The sequence below is a fragment of the Dasypus novemcinctus genome, chromosome 6, assembly GCF_030445035.2.
Source record: "Dasypus novemcinctus isolate mDasNov1 chromosome 6, mDasNov1.1.hap2, whole genome shotgun sequence".
Lineage (NCBI taxonomy): Eukaryota > Metazoa > Chordata > Mammalia > Cingulata > Dasypodidae > Dasypus > Dasypus novemcinctus.
This window is the reverse complement of record NC_080678.1, coordinates 111,919,356-111,940,819: the sequence shown is the minus strand read 5'-3', so window position 1 is coordinate 111,940,819 and position 21,464 is coordinate 111,919,356. Positions and strand designations below refer to the sequence as shown.

Genomic DNA, 21,464 nt, shown 5'->3' with positions numbered 1-21,464 from the left:
CCTCCCACTCCAGGGATGTGGCATTGCACAAATTCCTCTTATGTGCAGGAAAGCCTCATGTCACATCATCCACCCTTGTCTAGAGTCCACACACAGGCACCCCATTTTGCCTTGCCCCCCAGGAACCATGCATGCTCTTGTGCTCTCACAGACATGCAGCCCCCTGATGGCATTCCCAGGTGTCTGGCTGTCGTGGCCTGGAAGCCATGGGAGGGTGTCAGGAGGCTGTCCTGGGTCCCAGCAGTGGCCTCTCACCCAGGGGCCTGAGCCTGCCCTGGGACTTCTGCAAACACCAACCTTCCTTTTATGGTCTCTGTTAGGTTTCCCAACATGATTACTGTTCTTCCCGCAATATTGTCTCCCTCCCAGTATTTCCCATGAAAGTGGGACCGAGAGGCGCAGCCAAATGATCCAATTTGTTGTCAGGAAATAGAATGCAGCTGATGTTTCTCAATTCAGAGTAGTTCAAGGATGGCCTGTTGTGATGGGGGTTGTCAAAAACCAGTACCCAAAGTCTGTGATCCTCAAGCCACTAGTTTCAGAAGAATTTTGGACAATGGGTTCCCCACGATGGCTAGGAATTACATGTCTTTTCTCTGGGGGACCTCAGCCACCTGTTGGCATCCTTCCTTCATCAGAGTTTGAGTTCCTTCCACAGCCATGACCTGCATTCCCGTAGCCACAGGAAGGCATTTCCACGGTGATGCTGGCTGGATCTATGGGCACAGATGGACCACCAGGACATTTTTTGCTGTTGGGGCAGCCAGTCTTGTGGGAAGTCAGGGCCAGACTGATAACATTCCTATCAGGAGCAGCCACCAAGGTCTACGGTAAAGTGAGTTTTAATCACCTGCAAAAGGTCTCCTAGCTTGTCTTACTTTTAGTCAGGGCACCAATTGCAAAGTTGGCTTTTCAACCCATCACAAGTCCCCCACAGTCTCTTGGGAGGTTGTGGAAGAAAAGGCCCAGTGCTTACCATATTGCTAGGGACAAGGACAAGAGGACATTTGAAGGAAACGGCCAGGAATACAGCATTAGACAATGGTGGCCCCACAGCTCCTTACTGAATACCTTTAGATTGGAATAACTCCTAATCAAATCCATTCAACATGTGAGCGTGGGCACATCTCTCAGGGCTAATGAGTCTGTTTTGAATATAGTAAATCTACTTGTGTGTTTGTATGTCCCACTCTAAAGAAATCTACTATTCCTTCTTCCCACATACATATATTGAGCACCTAATATTAACAGTGAATACATTTATTGAGGCTCTACAATGGACTAAGCACTCTATCATCTATCTACCCATCCATCCATCCATCTATCATCTATATGTCTATCATCTATCAATATCCCTATCTCTCTCTGTCATTCATCTATACATCCATTTATCATTCTATCATCCATCCATCCATATGTACATATATTTATTATCTATCTATCCATCCCTCATCTATGTATCCATTTATCATTCTACCTATCCATTCACCCTTTCATTTATCATTCTATTATCTACCTATCATCCATCCATACACCCACTTATCATTCTACCATATATACATACATAATTCTATCATCTATTATCTATCCATCCATCATCTGTATATCTATCATCTTTCTATATCCCTCTCTCTCATCCATCTGTACATCCATCCATCCATCCATCCATACTTCCATCCATCCACACATACATACCTTTATCATTCTATCTATCTATGTATCTATCTATGTATCTATCTATCTATCTATGTATCTATCTATGTATCTATGTATCTATCTATCTATCTATCTATCTATCTACCTATCTATCTATCTATCTATCTATCTATCATCTATCTACCGTCTCCCTAATCCTTACCAAAACCCTACCAGGTAGTTGCTATATTACTTCTATTTAGTGTAAGGAAATTGAGGTCACCATTCTTAAATGCCTTGCTCAAGGATTCACTTTTTAATTCATGACTTCATGTTCTTTCCTCTGTTCTTTGCCAGGTCAAGGGTTAGATGTGGGGTACACAGGGATCAGTCACCCAGGCTGTATCCTAGTTTGGTTATTACCAAGTACCCCAGAAAGAGCCCTACAGGTTGAAGATGCTGCTGAGTGCTCAAAATCCAGAGAGGCTGGATTTAAGAGCACTGCCACGTACTGCCTGCGGGGACTTAGGCCAGTGACTTAATCCTTTTGGCTTTGTTTTCTCAAGTTTGAATTGGGATAACACCTTCCTCATGGGACTATGAGAAGATGGGAAGGCATATAGATCTAGGATTTGTACCTGGCAGGAGCTTAATAAGGAGGAGTTGATGTTCTCTCCTCTGATCTGGTGTTTTCATAGTCGGGTTACTTAAGCGCCATTTAGGTTTTGAAATCACATTTCATATCTTCCTTCCCTCTTTTCTTAAAGCACCATCCTTCCCTAGATGCTAAGCTTACATCCTTCCCTGGAGCTCTGAAAGTCCCTCTGTCACTGGAAGAAAGTGCTGTGCTCCACGTAGAGCTGCCCACGTTTCCCAGCTGCTGACTTCTTCTTGGCTTGTTTTTTTTTTTTTTAAGATTTATTTATTTATTTAATTCCCCCCCTCCCCCGGTTGTCTGTTCTCTGTGTCTATTTGCTGCCATCTTGTTTCTTTGTCCGCTTCTGTTCTCATCAGCAGCACGGGAAGTGTGGGCGGCGCCATTCCTCAGCAGGCTGCACTTTCTTTCGCACTGGGCAGCTTTCCTTACGGGGCGCACTCCTTGCACATGGGGCTCCCCTACACAGGGACTCCTTATGCGCATCAGCACTGCGCATCGGCCAGCTCCACACAGGTCAAGGAGGCCCAGGGTTTGAACCGCGGACCTCCCATGTGGTAGACGGATGCCCTAACCCTGGGCTAAGTCCATTTCCCTTGGCTTGTTTTTATAGGTGTCTGTGAGCACACCCCAAACAAGGAAATGAATAGCGGCACAGCCAATGCTGGGATCTTCATCATGGACAGCCTGGGTGACGGGAATCAGGGATGTTTTCTTTCACACACACAAGATCAGGAGAGAAATATTGAAGAAGTAGAAAAGGCTCAGGCTCAGAGCTCAGTGCCCAGACCGGTGCCTCCACTTTCCCCTCTGCCAGTAAAGGTACTCCTTTCCTCTGCTCACTTCCTAGAATTTGGAGGAGAGAGAACAGGTGGTGGGGCCTAACAGCACTGCCTTTGAAGTCCTCCTTTTCTCTTTATTTGCCATGTCAGGTGGATAGGAGTTTAATGTCTCAGTTTTCTAATCTGTAGAATGGAAATAAATTTCTGCCTTGCTTGGTTTTGAGAAGAGTATAAAGGGGAGTAAGCTCTTAGTCAGTACCTGGGCCACAGGGCACAGTGTTTGAGCCTTCAGTACCCATAGTTGCTCATTATAATTATTCCTGGCAATGACAACATAAAGAGATTGATTTCTGCAAAGGGCAATGAATAGACAATCAGGCAGCTCCTATTCTTGGCCTCTGATTCATCCCGAAGCTGGAAACTCAAGGGCTTTGCTCTGCGCAGCCCCCATCAGGGAGGAAGATCCTAAAGCCCATCTTTGGTGTACCAGTCATCTGTGTGCCTCCATCCTGCCTCCGCCATCCTCTAGCAGTGTCACTTCAGATGCTGGGTGGGGTAGTCTCCCTGTGTTCTACCAGACCCCTCTCCGGCCTCTGCCTACTGTTTTGGACCCTGTGAAGCTGGTGTTTTTGGACTATCAGCAGCCTGCCTTGCCCTCTGTTTTCTGGTAGCCCCCGCTCAGGGGAAGATCCAACAGAAGCCTGGAGGTTGAGGAAGAGTGAGGACAGCTTTTCACTCTACCTCTGCATGACCACCACGAGCTGGCTGTGTTCCTTTGAATACCACAGTGCCCATCAGGCAGTCTTCGCCATGTAACTCCTCTCTCTAGGTTCCATCAACTGCTCCCCCTTTTGGCCCTTCAGGCCTAGGGGTAGTAAAGGCTCCCATTATTTCTAGCTGCACAGCACCTAACCTGTTCCTTATCAGTTTCTCTAAATGCTGCCAATGCCTTTGAAAACAGGCCTTTCACTAAACTCTCTTCCATGACCCAAGTTGAGCCTATGCACCTTCTAGCTCTTTCTGGGACCCTGATGGAAACAGGCAAGTCATTCCACTTCTCAGAGCCTCATGCTCCACTTTTGCTATCATTATCTGCTATGATGGAGGGCTTCATGAAAATCCCTGCCTCTTTGGCCATGGAGCTCACCCAGACAGGGCCTCCTATGAAGAACTGGATGCAGGGGGTCTGCAAGAGAAGACGGGCAGCTGATGTGCACTGAGCGCTTAACTATGTGCCAGGCAGCATCCTAAATACTTTCAGGTACCATCTCATGGAGTCTTTAAGGCAACCCTAGAAGATAGTTACAATTAAAAACTCTTTTAAGAGATGTGGTACCTAAGGCACAGAGAGAAGGAGGAGCACACCCAATGGCCCACGGAGGGTATGCACCCACACTGGGATTCAAATCAAAGGAGTCTGACTCCACAGGCAAAAGCTTAACCACCGGGCCACACATCAGAGGCTCCCTTGGCCAGAAGCGGGGCTTCAGACTGGTGTTCTCCGAGCCTGGTTTTCTCTGGACCCTGCTTTCTGGCAGGATGCTGAGGGTCACCACAGCCATGACTCTCATGACCCAGCCTGGAGAACGGCCAGGGCCCAGGATCCCTGGGCCACCGGGCAGCTTCACTGCCAGGAAGCTCCTGGGGCACGTTGGGTGTCAACTCTCAGAGGCTGTTTCACTCTTTGATTTTTAAAATTGAGAACAAATACCATGGGGTGTGTGCGTGGGGTGGTCTGGGAAGGCTAGGGTTTTGTCTGTGACTATACCAGTCTCTTTGGAAAGTCTTCTTTTTGATAGATCATTATTCCATTTACTCCAGCTTGTTTATTTTCTGTGTCCAGGTTACATTTTCCAATGTAGCAACTAGGACACAGCGTAGGAGAGGGGACAGAATGGACAAGAGCCTGGAGTGCCCTTGGGCCCAGCTGCTGGACGTGGGCTGTGTGGCCAGTGGGACATCCACAGCAGCCTGGGTGTTCCCTCCTAGCCCTGTGTGACTCTGGCTTGGTTTCCCGCTGTTGCTTGCTGAGACCCCCCCAGTTCTGTGAGTGCTCCTATCACCTGAACGTGGGTTCACCTTTTGGTTCTTCCACTGCCTGGCTACGTGTTCTTACATTTCTGAGCCTCCAGATGATAACATGCACTTTATCTCATGCACTTTATCACAACTGCATTTAGCATCACAACTTTTTGGGGTTAATTGGGAATCTGTTTGTTAAAAGTCTGTCCCACAGTAAATGGTAAGTTCAATAAGGGCAGGAATCATGTCTCACTTATCACTGCCATATTCCCAGTGACTTGCACAATGCCTGGCACATAATTAGTGCTCAATAAATGTTGTTGAATGATTGGATGAATGAGAGAACAGATCTAACATGGTTATTGTCATAGCACCAAGCAAAATGCTTGGTACAGAATAGAAAATTTTTCTCTTCTCACCTTCCCTGGAGCAGCCATCCATCCTAGCCATGATTGCTAGGAATTAGTGAAGCTCTTCCTGAAGTTTCCTTCCACCTGAGAAGCTTTTGTCTGTCTGGTATCTGGTATGCCATTGCTTGTCCGTGTATCCTGTGTGAAGTTACCAGGATGTCTCTGGAACACGTCAGTTTAACATAGAAGCTCACATCATGAGTGGAGACTTGAGGGAACCCACCTTTATTGAGCCCCTGCTGTGTGCTGCACGTCATTCACAGCCACACTAAGTTAGGAGGGAGCTCTCTCGTTCCATTTTTGTGGACTGTGAAAAACTGAGTCTGAAGAGACCAAAATACCATCCCAGGCCATACAGGGAGGAGCTAATAAAGATGGAAATGAAGCTCTTGTTCTTTCTGTCAGCAGCTGGGAGCTAAGTGGTGCCATTGCTTATAGATGGGGTGAGTGCCTTCATGTTTTCTTTTTATTCTTTTGGTTTGGTGCAGAGTGCTGGTTCTTCTCATCCACTATCCCCTTCAGAAACCAATGCTGGTGAAATCTACTTTGTGGAACTGGTGAAAGAAGATGGGACTCTTGGATTCAGTGTGACTGTAAGAGTTGTTAGGAGAGCATGGAAAGCCAATGTTGAAATGATGGCCATTTGGCGGGCATCCATGCATATGGCAACCTTTGATAATGTACTCATGGTGCACAAGCATGTACATCACCACTAGGGAGGTGGATGAACTAAGAAATCAGCAGGAGCCTGCAGTGGAGGATGGAGGTCAAAGGCAAACTGGGAGATGCAGGTCACCCTTGGTTTGCAGGTGCTAAGGAGCACCAGCAAGCAGAGGAGGAAATATGAGTGGAATTGAGGGATGTATCCTGACTTTGAGGTTAAGGTGGTTGGCAAGGAGAAGGCAAGGATGGTATGACTGCAGGGGCAAAAGCCAAAGGTGAGTGGGGTCATCCACAATCATCCAGAACAGGACCAGGGTGGAGTCTTGGTTCCCCCCCAGCTACAAGGGCCAGCTACAAGTCGCATTGGTGAGGCCTTGGCCAGGACTGGCACTTTGTTTTTGGTTTCTGGGCTTTATCTGGCAGACCCTTGAGGAGAGTTTGGGGCATGGTAGCCACAAAGGGTGGTGGGAACTCAGAGGTAGGAAGCTTTTGCCCTTGTTACAGACATTGGAATGGGTCTGGATTCCAGGAACTTTGTTGTTAGATTTAATTACTGATTGGAAACAGGATAGAATTTTCCGTCAGGAAGGGAATGCTATGGCTAGTGAAAATTTCCAAAAGAAGCCCAAGAGCTAGGTGAATGGAGGACATTCTTTGCTTTCCTACCAGATAATGCTGTGTGCCTAGAGCAAGGATACCTGAATTGTTGGATCATCATCCAGCCATAAATTTGATGTCAGTGGAAGATTTTACATGTGCATATAAGAAACCAAGAAATAATGTGCATGTGTCCACATTGAGTGAATGGACTGGTAAAGAGTATAGACAATTTATCCTTGCCTTTGGGTAACAGTCCTATCAGACACCAAAACATGGTTATTTCTCCTTTGAGAAACTTGCTAAATTTTGGTATAGTCACAATTAATAAATATGCTGATAAGAGGTAGGCTACTTCCTTTGGCTAGCAAAACACTTTCAATTTCTTTGGGGAAATTTAATTTCAAAAATAATTATTGAAATGTCACATTCTAATCCAAATGACCATTAAACAAATGGAAAACCACAGAAATACAAATTAAATTAGAATAAAGCTTCCAACCTTATTTCTACCAGATTGGCAAAATTTTGCTGGTGGGATGCAGAGAGCAGGTATTCTCATACAAAGCCAGTGGAAAAGTGAATAATTATTTTAACATTCACATTGGGATGCAATCTAGAACATCTGTTACAATTAACAGTGAACGTATTTATTAATATGTATCAATAAAATTGGTTTTAAAAAGTGAGAACAGCTTTCCACCCAGAAATACTACTCCTGGGAATCTATTTCATGGAAATAAGAGTCCTAGTAAGTAGTGCTGTATGTGAGAGAGGAGGAGTTGGAGGAGAAGGAGAAGGAAGAGGAGATGGAAGAGGAGGAGGTAAGAGGAGGAGGAGAAGGAGGGGGAGGGGGAGGAGAAGGAGAAGGAAGAGGAGATGGAGGAGGAGGAGGAAGAGGAGGAGGAAGTGGAGGAGGTGGAGGGGGAGGAGGAGGAGATGGAGAAGAAGAAGGAGAAAGAAATTCTTTGAGAATAGTATGATTCCATTGTAAATATCTTTATATGTGTGTTTACCTGCATAAAGTAAATTGGAAAGAAAAAGATAGAATTAGGTCTTTATCTGCTAAACTCTAGAGAAATGGTCACCATCTCCTGTCAAGTAAAAAAAAATGAGCTGCAGCATGCTATGTAGAGATTAACTCTATTTTTGTACATACAAACTATCCACCAACATGAGAGGGGCCAGGCTCCAGCCGCCAGGCAGTAGCCACAGTCAGCCACATTGGTTTCTACCCACGGAGAGATGTGCTGTGCATCAGATGCAATTCCAATTCCCGAGAGCCTTCCCTGCACCCAGCTTGGGTTCTGGGGATACGGCAAAGCTCCTGCACGTGGAATGCATTCTTGAGAGCTCCTACCCTTCTTGCTCCATGGGTGCTGTAGTCTAAACTAACAGGAAAACATATGACAGTGTCCAAAGGCGGTAAGGTACTGGGATAGAGTGGTAGGCGGGTGGGGCTGCCTTCATCAGGGAGCTCGGGCAGGGCCTCCCCCAGGGCAGCCGGCAGGGTGGTGAGCTGCGAGATTCAGCTTTCCAGGGTGGCACGACCACGCGTGTGCTCTATGGAGGCATCTAGGTGAAGTCCATCATTCCTGGAGGGCCCACCGCCAGGGAAGGGTGGATCCTGCAGGGTAAGAGATGGTGCTTAGTGCGGAATTTGCATCCTGCAGCCAACAGCCTCAGCAGGCAGACTTTAGACCCTGGCCTCGCCCACTTCCGCTCTGTGAAACCTCGTGCCAGCAGAGTGCCCCTCCTGGTTTTGGTTCCATCACCTGCAAAGGAAGTAAGTTAACCTGCCCTGCCCAAGATAGGTCTACTGTGGGCATTGGATGCTCTATATCGGCAAGTGATGTAAAGCAAGCTATGTGCTTCCCTTGCATTGTGACTCACTTTCATAGCTGAGGAGGATCTTGCCAGCTTTTTCTCGGCCCTATCTCGTGGCCCATGGCTCTAAAGGAAGGGGCTAATTTTCTCTTATTCTCCAAAACTGTCAGAATTGAGTCAGAAAGGGCACTTAGAATCTTCCTTATCTTCATGTCCCCTAGAATTCCAGTGTCCTCCATCTCAATGGCAACTCCCTAAACTTTTTTGAAATAAAGCACATCCTGGAGCTATAAAAATTACCCCTGAGAGGCTTGACAAAACCATTTCTCAGGGAAATGGGGGTGAGGATGAGGGTGAGCCCATCTGTTTTAACCATTTTGTGAGCCAGTGATGGAAAGATTTTTCTATCGCTGACTGATTACATGCTTTGTTTTTTTGGTTGTTGTTGTTTTTTTTGTTTTTTAAAGATTTATTTATTTAATTTCCCCCCTTCCCCTGGTTGTCTGTTCTTGGTGTCTATTTGCTGCATCTTGTTTCTTTGTCCACTTCTGTTGTCGTCAGTGGCACGGGAAGTGTGGGCGGCGCCATTCCTGGGCAGGCTGCTCTTTCTTTTCGCGCTGGGCAGCTTTCCTCACGGGTGCACTCCTTGCGCGTGGGGCTCCCCCACGCTGGGGACACCCTTGTGTGGCACGACACTCCTTGCGGGCATCAGCGCTGCGCATGGCCAGCTCCACACGGGTCAAGGAGGCCCGGGGTTTGAACCGCGGACCTCCCATATGGTAGACGGACGCCCTAACCACTGGGCCAAAGTCCGTTTCCCTACATGCTTTGGAAGGATGGACTGAAAGGAGCTGCCCGGCGTTCAGAGTGGGGTGCAGCTCCTGGCCAAGGCAGGGATCCCCTGATTCTGCAGGGACACCGCGTAGCTCTGCCTTCCCCTCCCCTCCTTGAGGTCCTGGGCAGGGTGCTGGGGCAGGGGTGTGGAAGAAGAGGCCTTCCTGCCAAAGCGCTGGGATGTGAGGGCAACATCTGTCCCTCCCCCAGGTGACCAGCTCCTCTAGGTGGATGGAACGAGCATGTGCGGCCTCACCCACAGGCAGGCTGTCCCGGGCCTCAAGGGTTCAGGGCAGGTAAGGGCGCCTTGTCTGGAGGCTTTCCTTCCTTCCAGAGCTTTCCTGGATGGCATCAGGAACTGCAGGGGCCTCTGGGTGGGAGGGAGGGAGGCAGGAAAGAAAACAAAATTTCTTCTCCTTCTCTCTTTTTTTCTTTTTTGTTCTTCCACTTATCACGGTTTTTCTATGGGGATGTGAAACCAGGAGGAAACAGACAGCTATTTCCAAGCAGAAAATCTCAGCCCCTACAAATAGCCTTGAAAAAGTTCCTTGTTGCTTGCCTAGATTCCAGGACCAGACAGCAGGATGGAACGGGTGGGGTGTGATGGCTTCTCCAGCTTGTCTCTGGGTGCTGCTTGCTCATGCTCTCGTCCCCAGTCCTCTGCCCTCCTCGCCTTCGCACATGGTGAAAGCCCCTGCCCAGAGCATGCCCATCTCCATCCCCTTGTATTTTTGCCCACCAGGGCCTTTGAGTCACAATGAGGTGGGAATTCAGGACACCCAGGGCAGGAGACTCACACAGCGGTCCTCCTGATTCCTCCTGACTCCAGGCAGGGTACAGGCACAACCTAGAAGAGACTTTATTGTGTTGGGTCCTCTGCCTAAAGGTGGGCTCTGTAACCACCCAGTGTCCAAGCCTCAGAGCCGGCATTGCCTTCTCCATCACTGGGAAGGCAGCAGAGACTGAAGGTCCACCAGGGCCCCTTCCAGCCAACTGCAGGGCATGGTTCTGGTCCCTTTGGCTTCCTCTCCCAAAGCAGGCTGCTGATTTATGGTGAAGTTACTTACCCTGGCAACTTAGTCTGACATATCTTGAGAAGCGATTTATTAGGACCCTCTGTTCTTACGAGAAGAAGAAATGATGACATGGCTAGCACCAGGAGGGCCATCACCTTCCATCTCCCCCCTCCCTGCTACCGTCACTTGGCTAACAGCGTCAGCCTTCACGTCAGGTGTTATTTCCTTGAGTAAGCTCTCCCTAACCTCTCCAGCCTGGAGTAATTGCCCTTGCCCTCTGCTCCCAAGCATCCTGCTCTCTGCATTTCAGTTCAAATTACGACTGTTTACTTCCCTGTTTTCCCTGGTGAAAGGAAGCCCTTCATTCTTGTTCTTTATCCCCCAGACCTTCAGCTGGTTTCTAAGACCTACAGGTTCTGCTTCTGAAGCAGCTTCCCAGTGCATCCGCCTCCTGCCCTCTCCCACTGCCAGGGCCCACCTGGGTGAGCAGAGCACTTGGCCTGTGCTTGTGTTCATTTCTTAATTTATTTATCCCTCTACCTCACTGAGTGCATGTTTACTGAGCACCTACTAAGTGCTGGGCACTGTGCTCAAGGAACAACCCTGTAGAACTTTGCTACCTGGTTGACTCAGTGGGGGTGACAACAGGTAAGAGCTGTCACCCTGGGATCACAGGCTTGCGCTGGATGATGACTGCAGGAGATGATGGTGGCAGGGCCATGTCCCCAGGATAGAAGTTGGCATTTCTAAAAGGCTGCCAGGAGGGGCCCAGCTACTCGTCCATGAACCCCAACTGGGTATAGACCATATGGGGGAGAGGGGTAGGGAATCAAACCAGAAGGAAATCAGGCCTCTGAAGGCCAGACTGGAAAAGGCCTGGAGGGAGTGCCATGCTGGGGGATTGGATTGGGGCAGTGGGAAACATTGGAGACTTTGAATCAAGTGTGTAGCACGACTGATTTTTGTTTTAGGCCAGTCCACTGGTGACATGAGGGGGTGGGGATGAGGGAGGCAAAGGCAGGACCCAGGAAGCCAAGTTCGCTGGCTCTTGCCCAGTCCAGCTGGGCATTGGCATTGGGGGAGGAAATGGGGAAAGGGGAAGCACTGGGGGGGCTGCTTCTAATGTACGACCTGCAAGCCTGAGAAACCAGGTGACTATTTGGAGGGCAGAAGGGGGAGAGCCAGATGACTCCAAGTGCAGCCCCTGGGAGCCTCACTGCATAGGGGTCCACATGCTGAGAGCCATTGCAAAGGGAGGAGGCAAAGCAAAGAGGGGGAAGGAGGAGAGGGGATGGGTTTGGCCTTGAATATGGAAACAGAGGGACACATTTTACTCCCACATATACTTACTTGTCCAACAGGGAGCTAGAAAGATGGGTGTGGATCCCACCAAATAGATTGGAGATTTTGATTTGAGATTCAAGTGAAGTAGCTTAATGCAAGCATCAGGAAATTAAGAAGCATTTGCAGGGTGAAGGGAGGGCCTCCCAGTTGCCATATGAAGTGTGAATTGAGTTTGCTCACCCTTCCTTGTAGATTGCAAGGCTGGTCTTAGAGAGCAGAGGCCTCAGGATGGCTCAGCAGAGTCCTTCTGCCAATGACAGGATGGGAGATGTACGTTCAGCTGTTTCCTTGGTAACAACCTTGCCTGGCAGGCCCATGAGCTGTGTCTCAGTGACAGATGGTGAGAGGAGAGTGAACTGAGTGTTACTATTGTCCTGTCATCGGGTGCTGCTTTTGAAATATCAACTCAAAGGGGAAAGGCAGGGAGGCTTCCTCTCTGTTCTCAGAAGAAGAGGGCCAGGGGAGATGATGCAGCTGGCTTTCTAATGGGGTTGGGAGGCAAGCTAGTCATATATAGTTCTGCAAAACAAAAGTATTGTCCCTACATGATTACCAGACCTAATCCTGCCCTTCAGCCTTCCTAAGACTTTTGGGCCAGAGCATTTGCACGAAGGTATTTAAGGATGACATTCCAACCAGGGCATTTGTAGCCAAGGACCTGAGGACTGGCCGGGCAAGGTGAGAGGGGAAGATGCTCGGGAATTCTATCCTTATTCTTGTCATCGTTTTCAACAGCAAACCCACCATCAGCTCAGAGTGGCATAATTACATGCCTTCTGAGGGGTAATCTCTCTGTACACCCCTCCTGATTTTGTTTCCCGCTAAGAAAGTGCCTATTGCCTTACAATACCGTAATGTGGTACTTAGCCATTTTCCAGTCCCGTGGTAGAGGCTTTCAGTCCTGCGACAGGACCTCCACGTTGGACAGAAGGGGAGGTGATCAGGGGGGCATGGTTGGCTGTGACCGAGGGTAGCACTCGGTGGTGAAACAAGGAGGCTTCTTCTTTCATTGTTCCTCTGCTCACCCCAACTCTGTCTTGGAGAAACTGAGTATGAACTGAACTGAGGATCCCAGCTGAGGGGATGGGAAAGTTGGCCGCACAGCACACCTCCACCTGGACTGCTTCCAACGCTCTCATTCTGGCCCCAGTCACGCTCCTTGGCCGTGCTCTGCCCCTCTATGTGTTGAGCACCGAGCAGGATGGGAAGGGCAGTGTGTGGGGGGGAGTAGCTAGGTTTCAGATGCTATGCTCATCTTTGGTAGCATTGGCCCACACAGGCCACACAGCTAAACAAAATGACCATGAAAAATATTGTCCGTAGAGTTGATGATAATAGTCAGCATGGTCTAATTAGGCAAAAATTGAATTTCAAGCATACTAAAAATTGATGCAACAGGAATATATGTGGTGCAAATTCTACCAAGGGCCAGTATGTTGTACATGGGCACAAAACATATGTCAAACTGTAAACGTTGTTGACTATAAATGTACTCTCCAGTTAAGACAGCTACTTGTTACCTGCAGCAGTTAAGCACTTGAAGTATGGCCAACTCAAATTAATAAAACAAATATTGGATTTTGAAGCCTCGTATGCAAGAAAAAATGTAAAACATCTCAATAATTGTGTCACTTTGATGACCCTTTGAGATGGTACTATTTTGGAATATCCAATTAAATCATATGATCAATATTTATTTTATGTTTCCCTTCACTCTTTTAAAAAGGTGGCTATTAGAAAGCTTTGAACTTCCAATTGTGGTTACATTTGTAGCCCACATTTTATTTTTATTGAACAGCCCTGACCCGTACCGTGTGTAATGGACTCAGATATTAAAAACGAGGAAAATGAAGTCTTCCTATGTGAACTAGAAATCATCCATCTCCTTGATAATTTGCATTTTGAGGCCGGATCCCAATCCGTGCCATCGACTGAAGGATTTTGTTTGCTTGACTTCCTACCACGCAGGTTGTACGTTCGAGATCAAACTGAAAAAGAATTCCAGTGGTTTGGGACTCAGCTGCGAGCCGATGGAAAGTGAAAGCTGTGGTGTCCCCTGGAACAGTCTCCTGAGGGTGGAGAAGCTCTTCCCGGGGCAGCCCGCCGAGGAGAACGGGGCGCTCTCCGCCGGCGACGTCACGCTGGCCGTGTACGGAAGGTCCCCAAGGCCTTGCCTCCCAGCCCCCGGGGGACCCCACGGCGGCACTGTCGTCAGGCCGCTCCATCCCACCCCCGGGGGACACCCTGGGCTCCCCAGTATCACGCGTGGAGCCGCATCTCCCCTCACACAAAGACGGCAGTTGGTGGAACAGCCTCCCGTTTCATTTTCCATCTTGGTTTTTAAAAATCTGCCCTTGAGCAGGCCCTGCTGCTGCCGAAGGTCGTGGAAACAGATGAGAAACCCCTGGCTTCCGTGCTGGCTCGAGGCCTCCTCACACTCTGGAAGGTTCTGGGAGCTGAGTAAGAGCACTGAAAGGACTAGAGCGATGGCCTCGCTGCCCTCGTCCTGATTCCTCCACCAAATTTACAGCATTTGGTGTGTAGTGTTACATTGATTTCCTGTCAGCGAAAAATGGGGAGGGCAAGAAGTGGCCACTTCTCATACTGAGAGTTCAAAATATCAGGGAAATATGGTGTCAGCCAGAGTCCCGGACAAGGGCAGGTCATTTGAGGGGAGCTGGAGAAAGGAGTGGGCAACGGTTTGGGAAGCTCAAGGCAGAGCTCAGTAGCCTGGGCTGGTGACGGTGGGGTGCGGTCACCCAGCCCTAAGCCTGCCAGGGAGTGACCCAACCCTAGGGACAGAGAGAGCTGGCTCAGGCCTGTCCATTGTGGTGGGGAGCCAGCCCCTGTGCCCCTGTGTCTCTTGCCGCCCGTGTGCCCCGGGCTGACGCTTTAAGCCCAGAGCCGTTCTCTGAGCGCCACTGCAGGTGACACAGGGCGACAGCTCTTGAGGTCTTGGAGTTCATGGTGGGGGTGCCAGGGACAGACAAGGAAACAACAGTGACCGCAGGCAATAAGTCCATGAGAGAAAACAACAGAGAAACCTAATGCGGTGTTTGCACCAGGGCACAGGGAGTTGGGGTGGGGAGGGGTGTTCTGTGGGCGTCCTGTGCAGCTAAGGGGGATCTGAGGGTCTCGGGGAGGACTTTGCTTCTAAGGGCACGTTTGACAAGGTCTGGAGGCACTTTCGCCTGTCACAGCTGGGGCGTGAGTGCGCATGTGCGCAGGTGGATGCGCATGTGTGCGCAGGTGGATGCCACGTGCTCCCGGCATTGGTGGGTGGAGGCGGGCATGGCCCCGTGTCCCAGTGTGTACGGGCCAGGTCTGCTCAGCAGGGAGTGCGCTGGCCCCAAATGTCCTGCGCCAAGGCCAAGAAATCCTGGGCTGGAGAGGAAATAGGGCCCATGGAGGGAGAATATCAGATCGTCTCAGGAGGGGAAACGTGCCCGGGGCCCTGAGAGGTTCCGCCTGGTGGGGGTTAGGATGTGGGTGCACAGGGGGCAAGGGCCGGGGGCTGAAGGCAGAGGCCACGGCAGGTGGGAACGGGCTTCAGGGGCTGAGCCCACGTGGAGGGCAGGCTGGTGGTTGCAGAGGGGGCTTGGTTTTAGCTACGTTTTGGCAAGATCACCCTCGAGCGAGGTGGAACGTGGGGCGTGGGGTTGACCCTGGAGAGGCAGGAGTGCAGAGGAGGCTCTTGCAGTGTGGCAGGGAAGAGACCGCAAGGGCCTGTGGCCCCTGAGATGGAGGTGAGCTGGGGGGCCAGGGGTCGAGATGGGACGGTCACGTGTTTGAGTCTGTTTCACCCTCTCTGAAGAAAAAGCACCAGTAGCTGCAGGTCCTGGCACAAATAGGAATGGCCCATTTCCGCACAGGGCCCATTGCGGGAACCCCGGGCTGCAGCATCTGCCCCTTGCATTTTGAAAAGTTTACACTCTGCAGGGTTCTCTGGAGCCGGGAAACAGATCAAGATGGGCAGAGGGGGGAGAGGAAACAGGCGCCAGGGAGAGCGTGGGGAGAGTGGGGGAGAGGAGGGAGCTTGTGCCCACCTGGTGGCCACAGATGTGCCCAGCCCTGGATTTCACCGCACACTTTGGTTTCCCCTAGGAGGTGCTCCATCTACTTTGAGGAGCCCCGCAGGAGGCTGGGACTGGCCAGGGATGGCAGGTAAGACACGGAACACTCTGCCCTCTTCACCTGCTCGGGCTCAGGTATTAGGTTTCCTGCGTGGTGGGTCCTGAGAAGCTCGTCCTTGCTTGTAGGCCTCCTTCTCGCACTAGGGTAGGAAATCAGCTGGTCCCCATGCTCAGTTAGTCTGTGCTTTAGTTTCCTAGCTGCTAAAACAAATCCCCTAAGATAGGTTGGTTTAAATAATGGAACTTTATTGGCTAATGGTTTCAGAGCTAGATGGTGAGCGTCCTCCCAGGACCAGTATCTTCTGACTGGCCGGGAATCTTTGGGACTCCTTGGCTTTACCATCCCATGGCAATGCCCATGGCAGCTGTGTCTCCTTTCTCTTTGGGGTTCCATTGACTTCTAGCTTCTCGCTCTTCCTGTGGCTTCTCTTCCGGTCTGACTTTCTCTCTGCTTATAAAGGACTCCAGTAATCTGATTTGAGCCCTATCTCATTCAGCCGGGCCACACCTAAACTGGAGTAACATCTTCAGGAGACCCTATTTACAGTGGTCCACAGCCACCAGAATGTGGACCAAGACCAAGACCATGTCCAAACGGGTGCACATCCACCGCAGTCTGGGACAAGCTCATGAGATGGCATCTCTGCCTGCTCCTTTGGGCTTCCACTCCCTACTTCTGCCTCTTGTGACATTTGACTTTTCCTGTAGATGTTTATTTCTTCACTGTAGAACTTCTAGAGCCAGGTTCTCCAGCAGCCTGGGCCTCCAGGAGCAGAAATAAAGAAAAAGGAAAGTAGACACATAACCAGAGCACAGAAAACCAGGTACTTCATTCTGAGGACTGAAGTGTAAAAAAAACAGGACAGATGTCCTCCTTCCTGAAATATGAATGAGGGCTTGGGTGGTGCTGTGCCAAGAAAAGAGGCACTGAAAGCAGGAAGGTCAAGGATTTTTGCCTGAGGCTGTCCATTGGGTCTGCAGGAAACAGACTAAAGCAGATTGGTGGGTGGGAAGTTTCTGGGGAGGGCTCTCTGGAACCACACCTGAGAGGGGAGGGAAGCAGGACTAGGCAGAGAAGTTGAAAATGGTGCAGCTGCCCCTGCACCCTCAGCTGACCCTGCGGAAGCTTGTGAGAAGCTTGGGATAGGGAAGAGCTGTCCTGAATAGGGGCAGGAGAACCTGGGCCTTTGCATCTCAGCATCAACCAGTGTTGGGGGATAGACTGACCAGGGAGAGGGCAAACCTAGGGTGAGGGAGCCCCTTCAGCTGAGGGCAATTCCTGTGGAAGGCTAGCTGTGAGCCTCCAGCACCTCTGAGGAAGTGTCTTCATCCTGAAGCAGCATCTGTGGCATCTATTGAACTTGTTCTGCTGCTAGCTGGTTCATGGGCCTTGGAAAGTTACCTCACTTCTCTAGGCCTCGGATTCTAGAATAAAGTTTTTAGCACCAGAACTATCCACAAAATACAGTGACTGCCCAAGGAGAGTAAATTATTTGCCATCAGAGTGTTTAAGTAGAGGAGAGTCAAGACTTGGGGGGGATGCTTTTGAGAAGAGTCAACCTGTTGAGTGAAGGAGAGGAACTCTGAGAACCTTCTGTATTAGCCAAAAGGGGTGCTGATGCAAGGTAGCAGAAATCTGTTGGCTTTGATAAAGGGTATTTATTTGGGATAGAAGCTTGCAGTCACAAGGCCCTAAGGAGTCCAATTCAAAGTTACTTCCTCACCAAACTTTGTTGCCACATGTTGAAACAAGATGGCAGAAGATGTCTGTGAGGGTTCAGCCTTCCTCTTCCTCTTAAGGTTCCATGCACCCAGCTTCTTCTGATCTCAGCTGTAGGCTGGAGGGCTCATTTCTCTCTGGGCTGAGATGCTTTGGTCTCTTCACAAGGTCAGCTGTAGACTATCAGGTTCATCTCTCTTCCCAGGGCTTCTACCATGACTATGGAGCTGTCTCTCTTCCTCTGTGTTCCTCTCCATGTATCTACTTCAGTGTTCTTGATTGAGTATCCATTTATATAGCCCACCAAGGGGGCAGCAACTCAACTCTACAGGCCCTAATGATGTGTGTTGAATCAAAGTCCTAATTTTAACATAATTTAATCAAAGGCATCTCAGCTGACTCTTATACAGTCAAAGGTATCATGCTCAGAGAAACAGACCAGTTTACAAACATAGTCAGTATCTCTTTTTGGGATTCATAAATAATATCAAACTGCTACACCTTCCAAATCTGTGAATGACAAAGAGGGAAGAGAGAAGGGACCCAGACTTCCTGAGCCTCTGCTGTACCCTAGGTGCTGTCTGGAAACCTGCCTGCACTCTCTAATCTAATCTAATATGCAATTGCTGCCTAGGTAGGTACTGATATACTGTTTTAAAGATGAGGATTCTGAGGTGGTAGAAGTTAAGGGACTTGCACATATTCCATCAAGTATCTGAGACACAGCAGTGAACAAAAAAGAGCCCTTGTCCTGGGGGAGTACACCTACTAGTGTAGGGGGAGAGACAAGTACATACATGATGAAAGAAGTGAGTTTGAGATCAGGATCTGCACTCTGGAGAAAATCAGGTAGGATGATGCTACTGAGAGTACCTGGGGATTAGCTAGTGTGGTCAGGGAGGAGTATTTGAAATCTGATGATGAGAAAGAAGCATCCAGACAAAGATCTGGGGTAAGGTCATTCCTGGCAGGAGGAACAACAAGGGCAAAGGCTCTCTGACAGTAATGAGTCTGGATGTTTGAGGGACAGAGAGAAGCCAGGTGTGCCTGGGCTGCAGTGAATGGAAGGGAGGATGGAGGGGAAAGAAGTCACAGGGATAGGCAGGACTGGGATCAGGTAGGACTATGTAGGTCATAGTACGTACTAATTCCATCCTGGCAATGATGGGAAGCCACTGGGGGTTCAAGCAGGAGCGTGTCCTCATCTGATTTCTACTTTAGTAAGATCACATGGATTCCTGGTAGAGATGGATTGGAGGGGGGAAATGGGTTGAAGCTATTGTAATCATTTGGATAGGTATTTTTGTGGCTGGGACTGGGGTTAGAGCAGAATCATAAGTGAGAAGGCGTCAGATTTGGAATACGTTTTGGAGGTATCAATAATCATGGGATTATTGATAGGCTATGAGAGAAAGCAATGGAAGTTTGGTTTGGGCACCTGGGTGAATGGTAGTATCACTTGCTAAGTAAGAGAAGGGATGCTCAGGCTGAGCAGCTTGGGGTGGATGGAGGAGAAGCATTCTCAACAGCATGTAAAACTGAGATGCTTACAGGACATCTAGTGGAGATGTCACTAAGAAAGTTTTTTTTTTTTCTTTTTTCTTTTCTGGAGAATAGGCATGAAGTCAGGGCTAGAGAGGGTGAATTTGGGAGTTATCAGCACATAGATGTTTAAAGCCATGAACTGGATAAAGTTACCTTGGGGGGGAGTACAGGTAAAGACAAGAAGTGGGACAAGTGAGTCATGGGACCCTGCAATATTGAGAGGTATGGTCCAGAGAAATGAGACCAAGAGGAAGGAGCCAGGGAGGGGGTACAAAAGCAAGGCAAGAGCAGAGCTTAGAAGTTGGGTAAAGAAAGCCCTCAAGTTGGAGCAAGGGGTCAATTGTGTCAAATGTTTCTGTGTGGTAGAGTGAAATGAGAACAGAGTTGTCCTTTGGCTGTAGAAAGATGTAGGTCATTAGAACCCTGATTAAAGAGATTCCTTTTGGCTGAGTGGGTGATCATCTGAAGTCTGGTTGGGGTGGGTACAGGAGAGAAGGGGGGAGATGCAGAAATAGTAAGTACAGACATTCACTTGAAGAATTTTTCTATGAAGTAGAGCAGAGAAATTGGGTGGATGAGAGGTAGAGGAGGACATGGGGATAAGATGCAGGTTGGCTGGTAGAATTTGCTCTGGGAAGATGGAGGATTTCATCTGGTTGTGTCCATTCTTACTGTGAAGAAAGAGGCCAAGTCAACTTTTGAGTTATTGGAGACTTGAGGAGAGGGAAGATGATTTTAGTCTGCTAGGTTGCCAAATTGCAATATACCAAAATGGGTTGGCTTTTAACAATGGGTTACAAGCTTACAGTTTTGAGGCTGAGAAAAACATTCAAACCAAGGCACCATCAGGTATTCTCTCTCTAAAGATGGCTGCTAGTGATCCTAGACTCCTCTGTCACATGGCAGTGCACATGGCGGTATCAGCTGGCCTCTTCTCCTCTGGGCTTCCTTGCCTTCAGCATCCTGCTTTTGTGGCTCTTTCTGCTTCTGTCTCCCTATTCATCCCATTAATAAAGGCTCTAGTAAGAGGACTAAGACCCACCCTGGATCACATGTTACTGAAGCAACCTAATCAGAAGGTCCCATCCACAATATGTTCACACCCACAAGAATGGACTAGCTTTAGGAACATGCTTTTCTGGGGTACATGCAGTCTCAAACTACCACAGACACTGAATTTATTAAGGAAGTAGAGAAAGATGATCTGGCACTTGAGTGCCCATTGAGATCTGCAGTCATACATTTGAAGTAAATCTGATCAGTTGCTCCAAAGCAGACATGGTGTATGCATGTGGTTTCACCAGGTACTGGAATTAAAATGCCTGCACATTACATATAATGAGGACAGAAGCACAAAGGATGGGAGCTTGGGGTTTCCTCTGAAAGGAGTGGTTACTGGGCAGAGTCATGGGCTCTAAGCATGGATAAGAGGGAAAGTGGGGACATTGCAGGTGGAGATGGTGATAATGAAAAGGCAGCAGGCTCTCTTGATTGGAGTCTTGAAGAGGTTGGAGGATGGCTGTGGAGGGAGCATTGGAGAAGACTTGGTAGGAGAGAATGGTTTCAAAGTGAGGTTTGGAGGTCTCCCCAAGTCATGCTGAAGAAAATAGGATAACTGCTATATATACATATTTTTTAATCTCATCCATGACACATTTCTGCTTTGGGCATTCCTTGATCATGTACTATATCATTATAATACATTATAATGCATTATACCAGCTGAGTAGTAAGTGGTTATGGTTTGTAGCCAAATACTTATGCAGATTTGGATATTTGGGGCTGTGCCCCTCTCACAGTAGGGTGTGCACAGTCAGAGAGGTCACAAGGCCACTCGGTGGGGGGCAGAAGTAAAGATTCCTCTGTTACAGGTGAGAACTGGCCTGAAAGTCTGTGCGCTCTAGCAAAATCCATGTAGGCTGTGGGATGGTGGTATTAAAGAATGTTCAACAAAAGGGAAAATCATGGCCATAATGCAGATATAAAAATGAATACATGTTAAAGATTTTATTTAACTCATTCACTGAGGGAGGACGCTGGTTTGAAAAGAGAATTCAAAGAACCACAATATTTATTCACACAGAGTTGTAAAATAGATCAAAGACAATGAATCTGGTAGACTCAGATTCTAACTCAGAAGATAATACACAGCTTTGTATGTTTTTATCTCAGAAGGTTGAGCAGGGCTAACAAGGCCTCGACAGCCAACCTCAAAGGGCCGGTAGGGACGTTAGCAGTTGAGCCAGATCAGCTCGTGCTTTGAGCAGTGAGGCCCTCTAGG

The 21,464-nt window shown here is 48.7% G+C and overlaps 1 protein-coding gene across 1 annotated transcript in view; it reads left to right on the top strand.

Moving 5' to 3' along the window:
• Nucleotides 1-21,464, top strand: part of LOC131278936 (FERM and PDZ domain-containing protein 2-like) — a 38,117-nt gene that overhangs the window by 5,309 nt on the left and 11,344 nt on the right. The window contains 7 exon segments of the mRNA XM_071215573.1: nt 2,904-3,112; nt 5,993-6,097; nt 8,305-8,398; nt 9,636-9,721; nt 11,978-12,125; nt 13,754-13,943; nt 15,890-15,949. Of these exon segments, the coding sequence (XP_071071674.1) occupies nt 2,904-3,112; nt 5,993-6,097; nt 8,305-8,398; nt 9,636-9,721; nt 11,978-12,125; nt 13,754-13,943; nt 15,890-15,949 (892 nt within the window).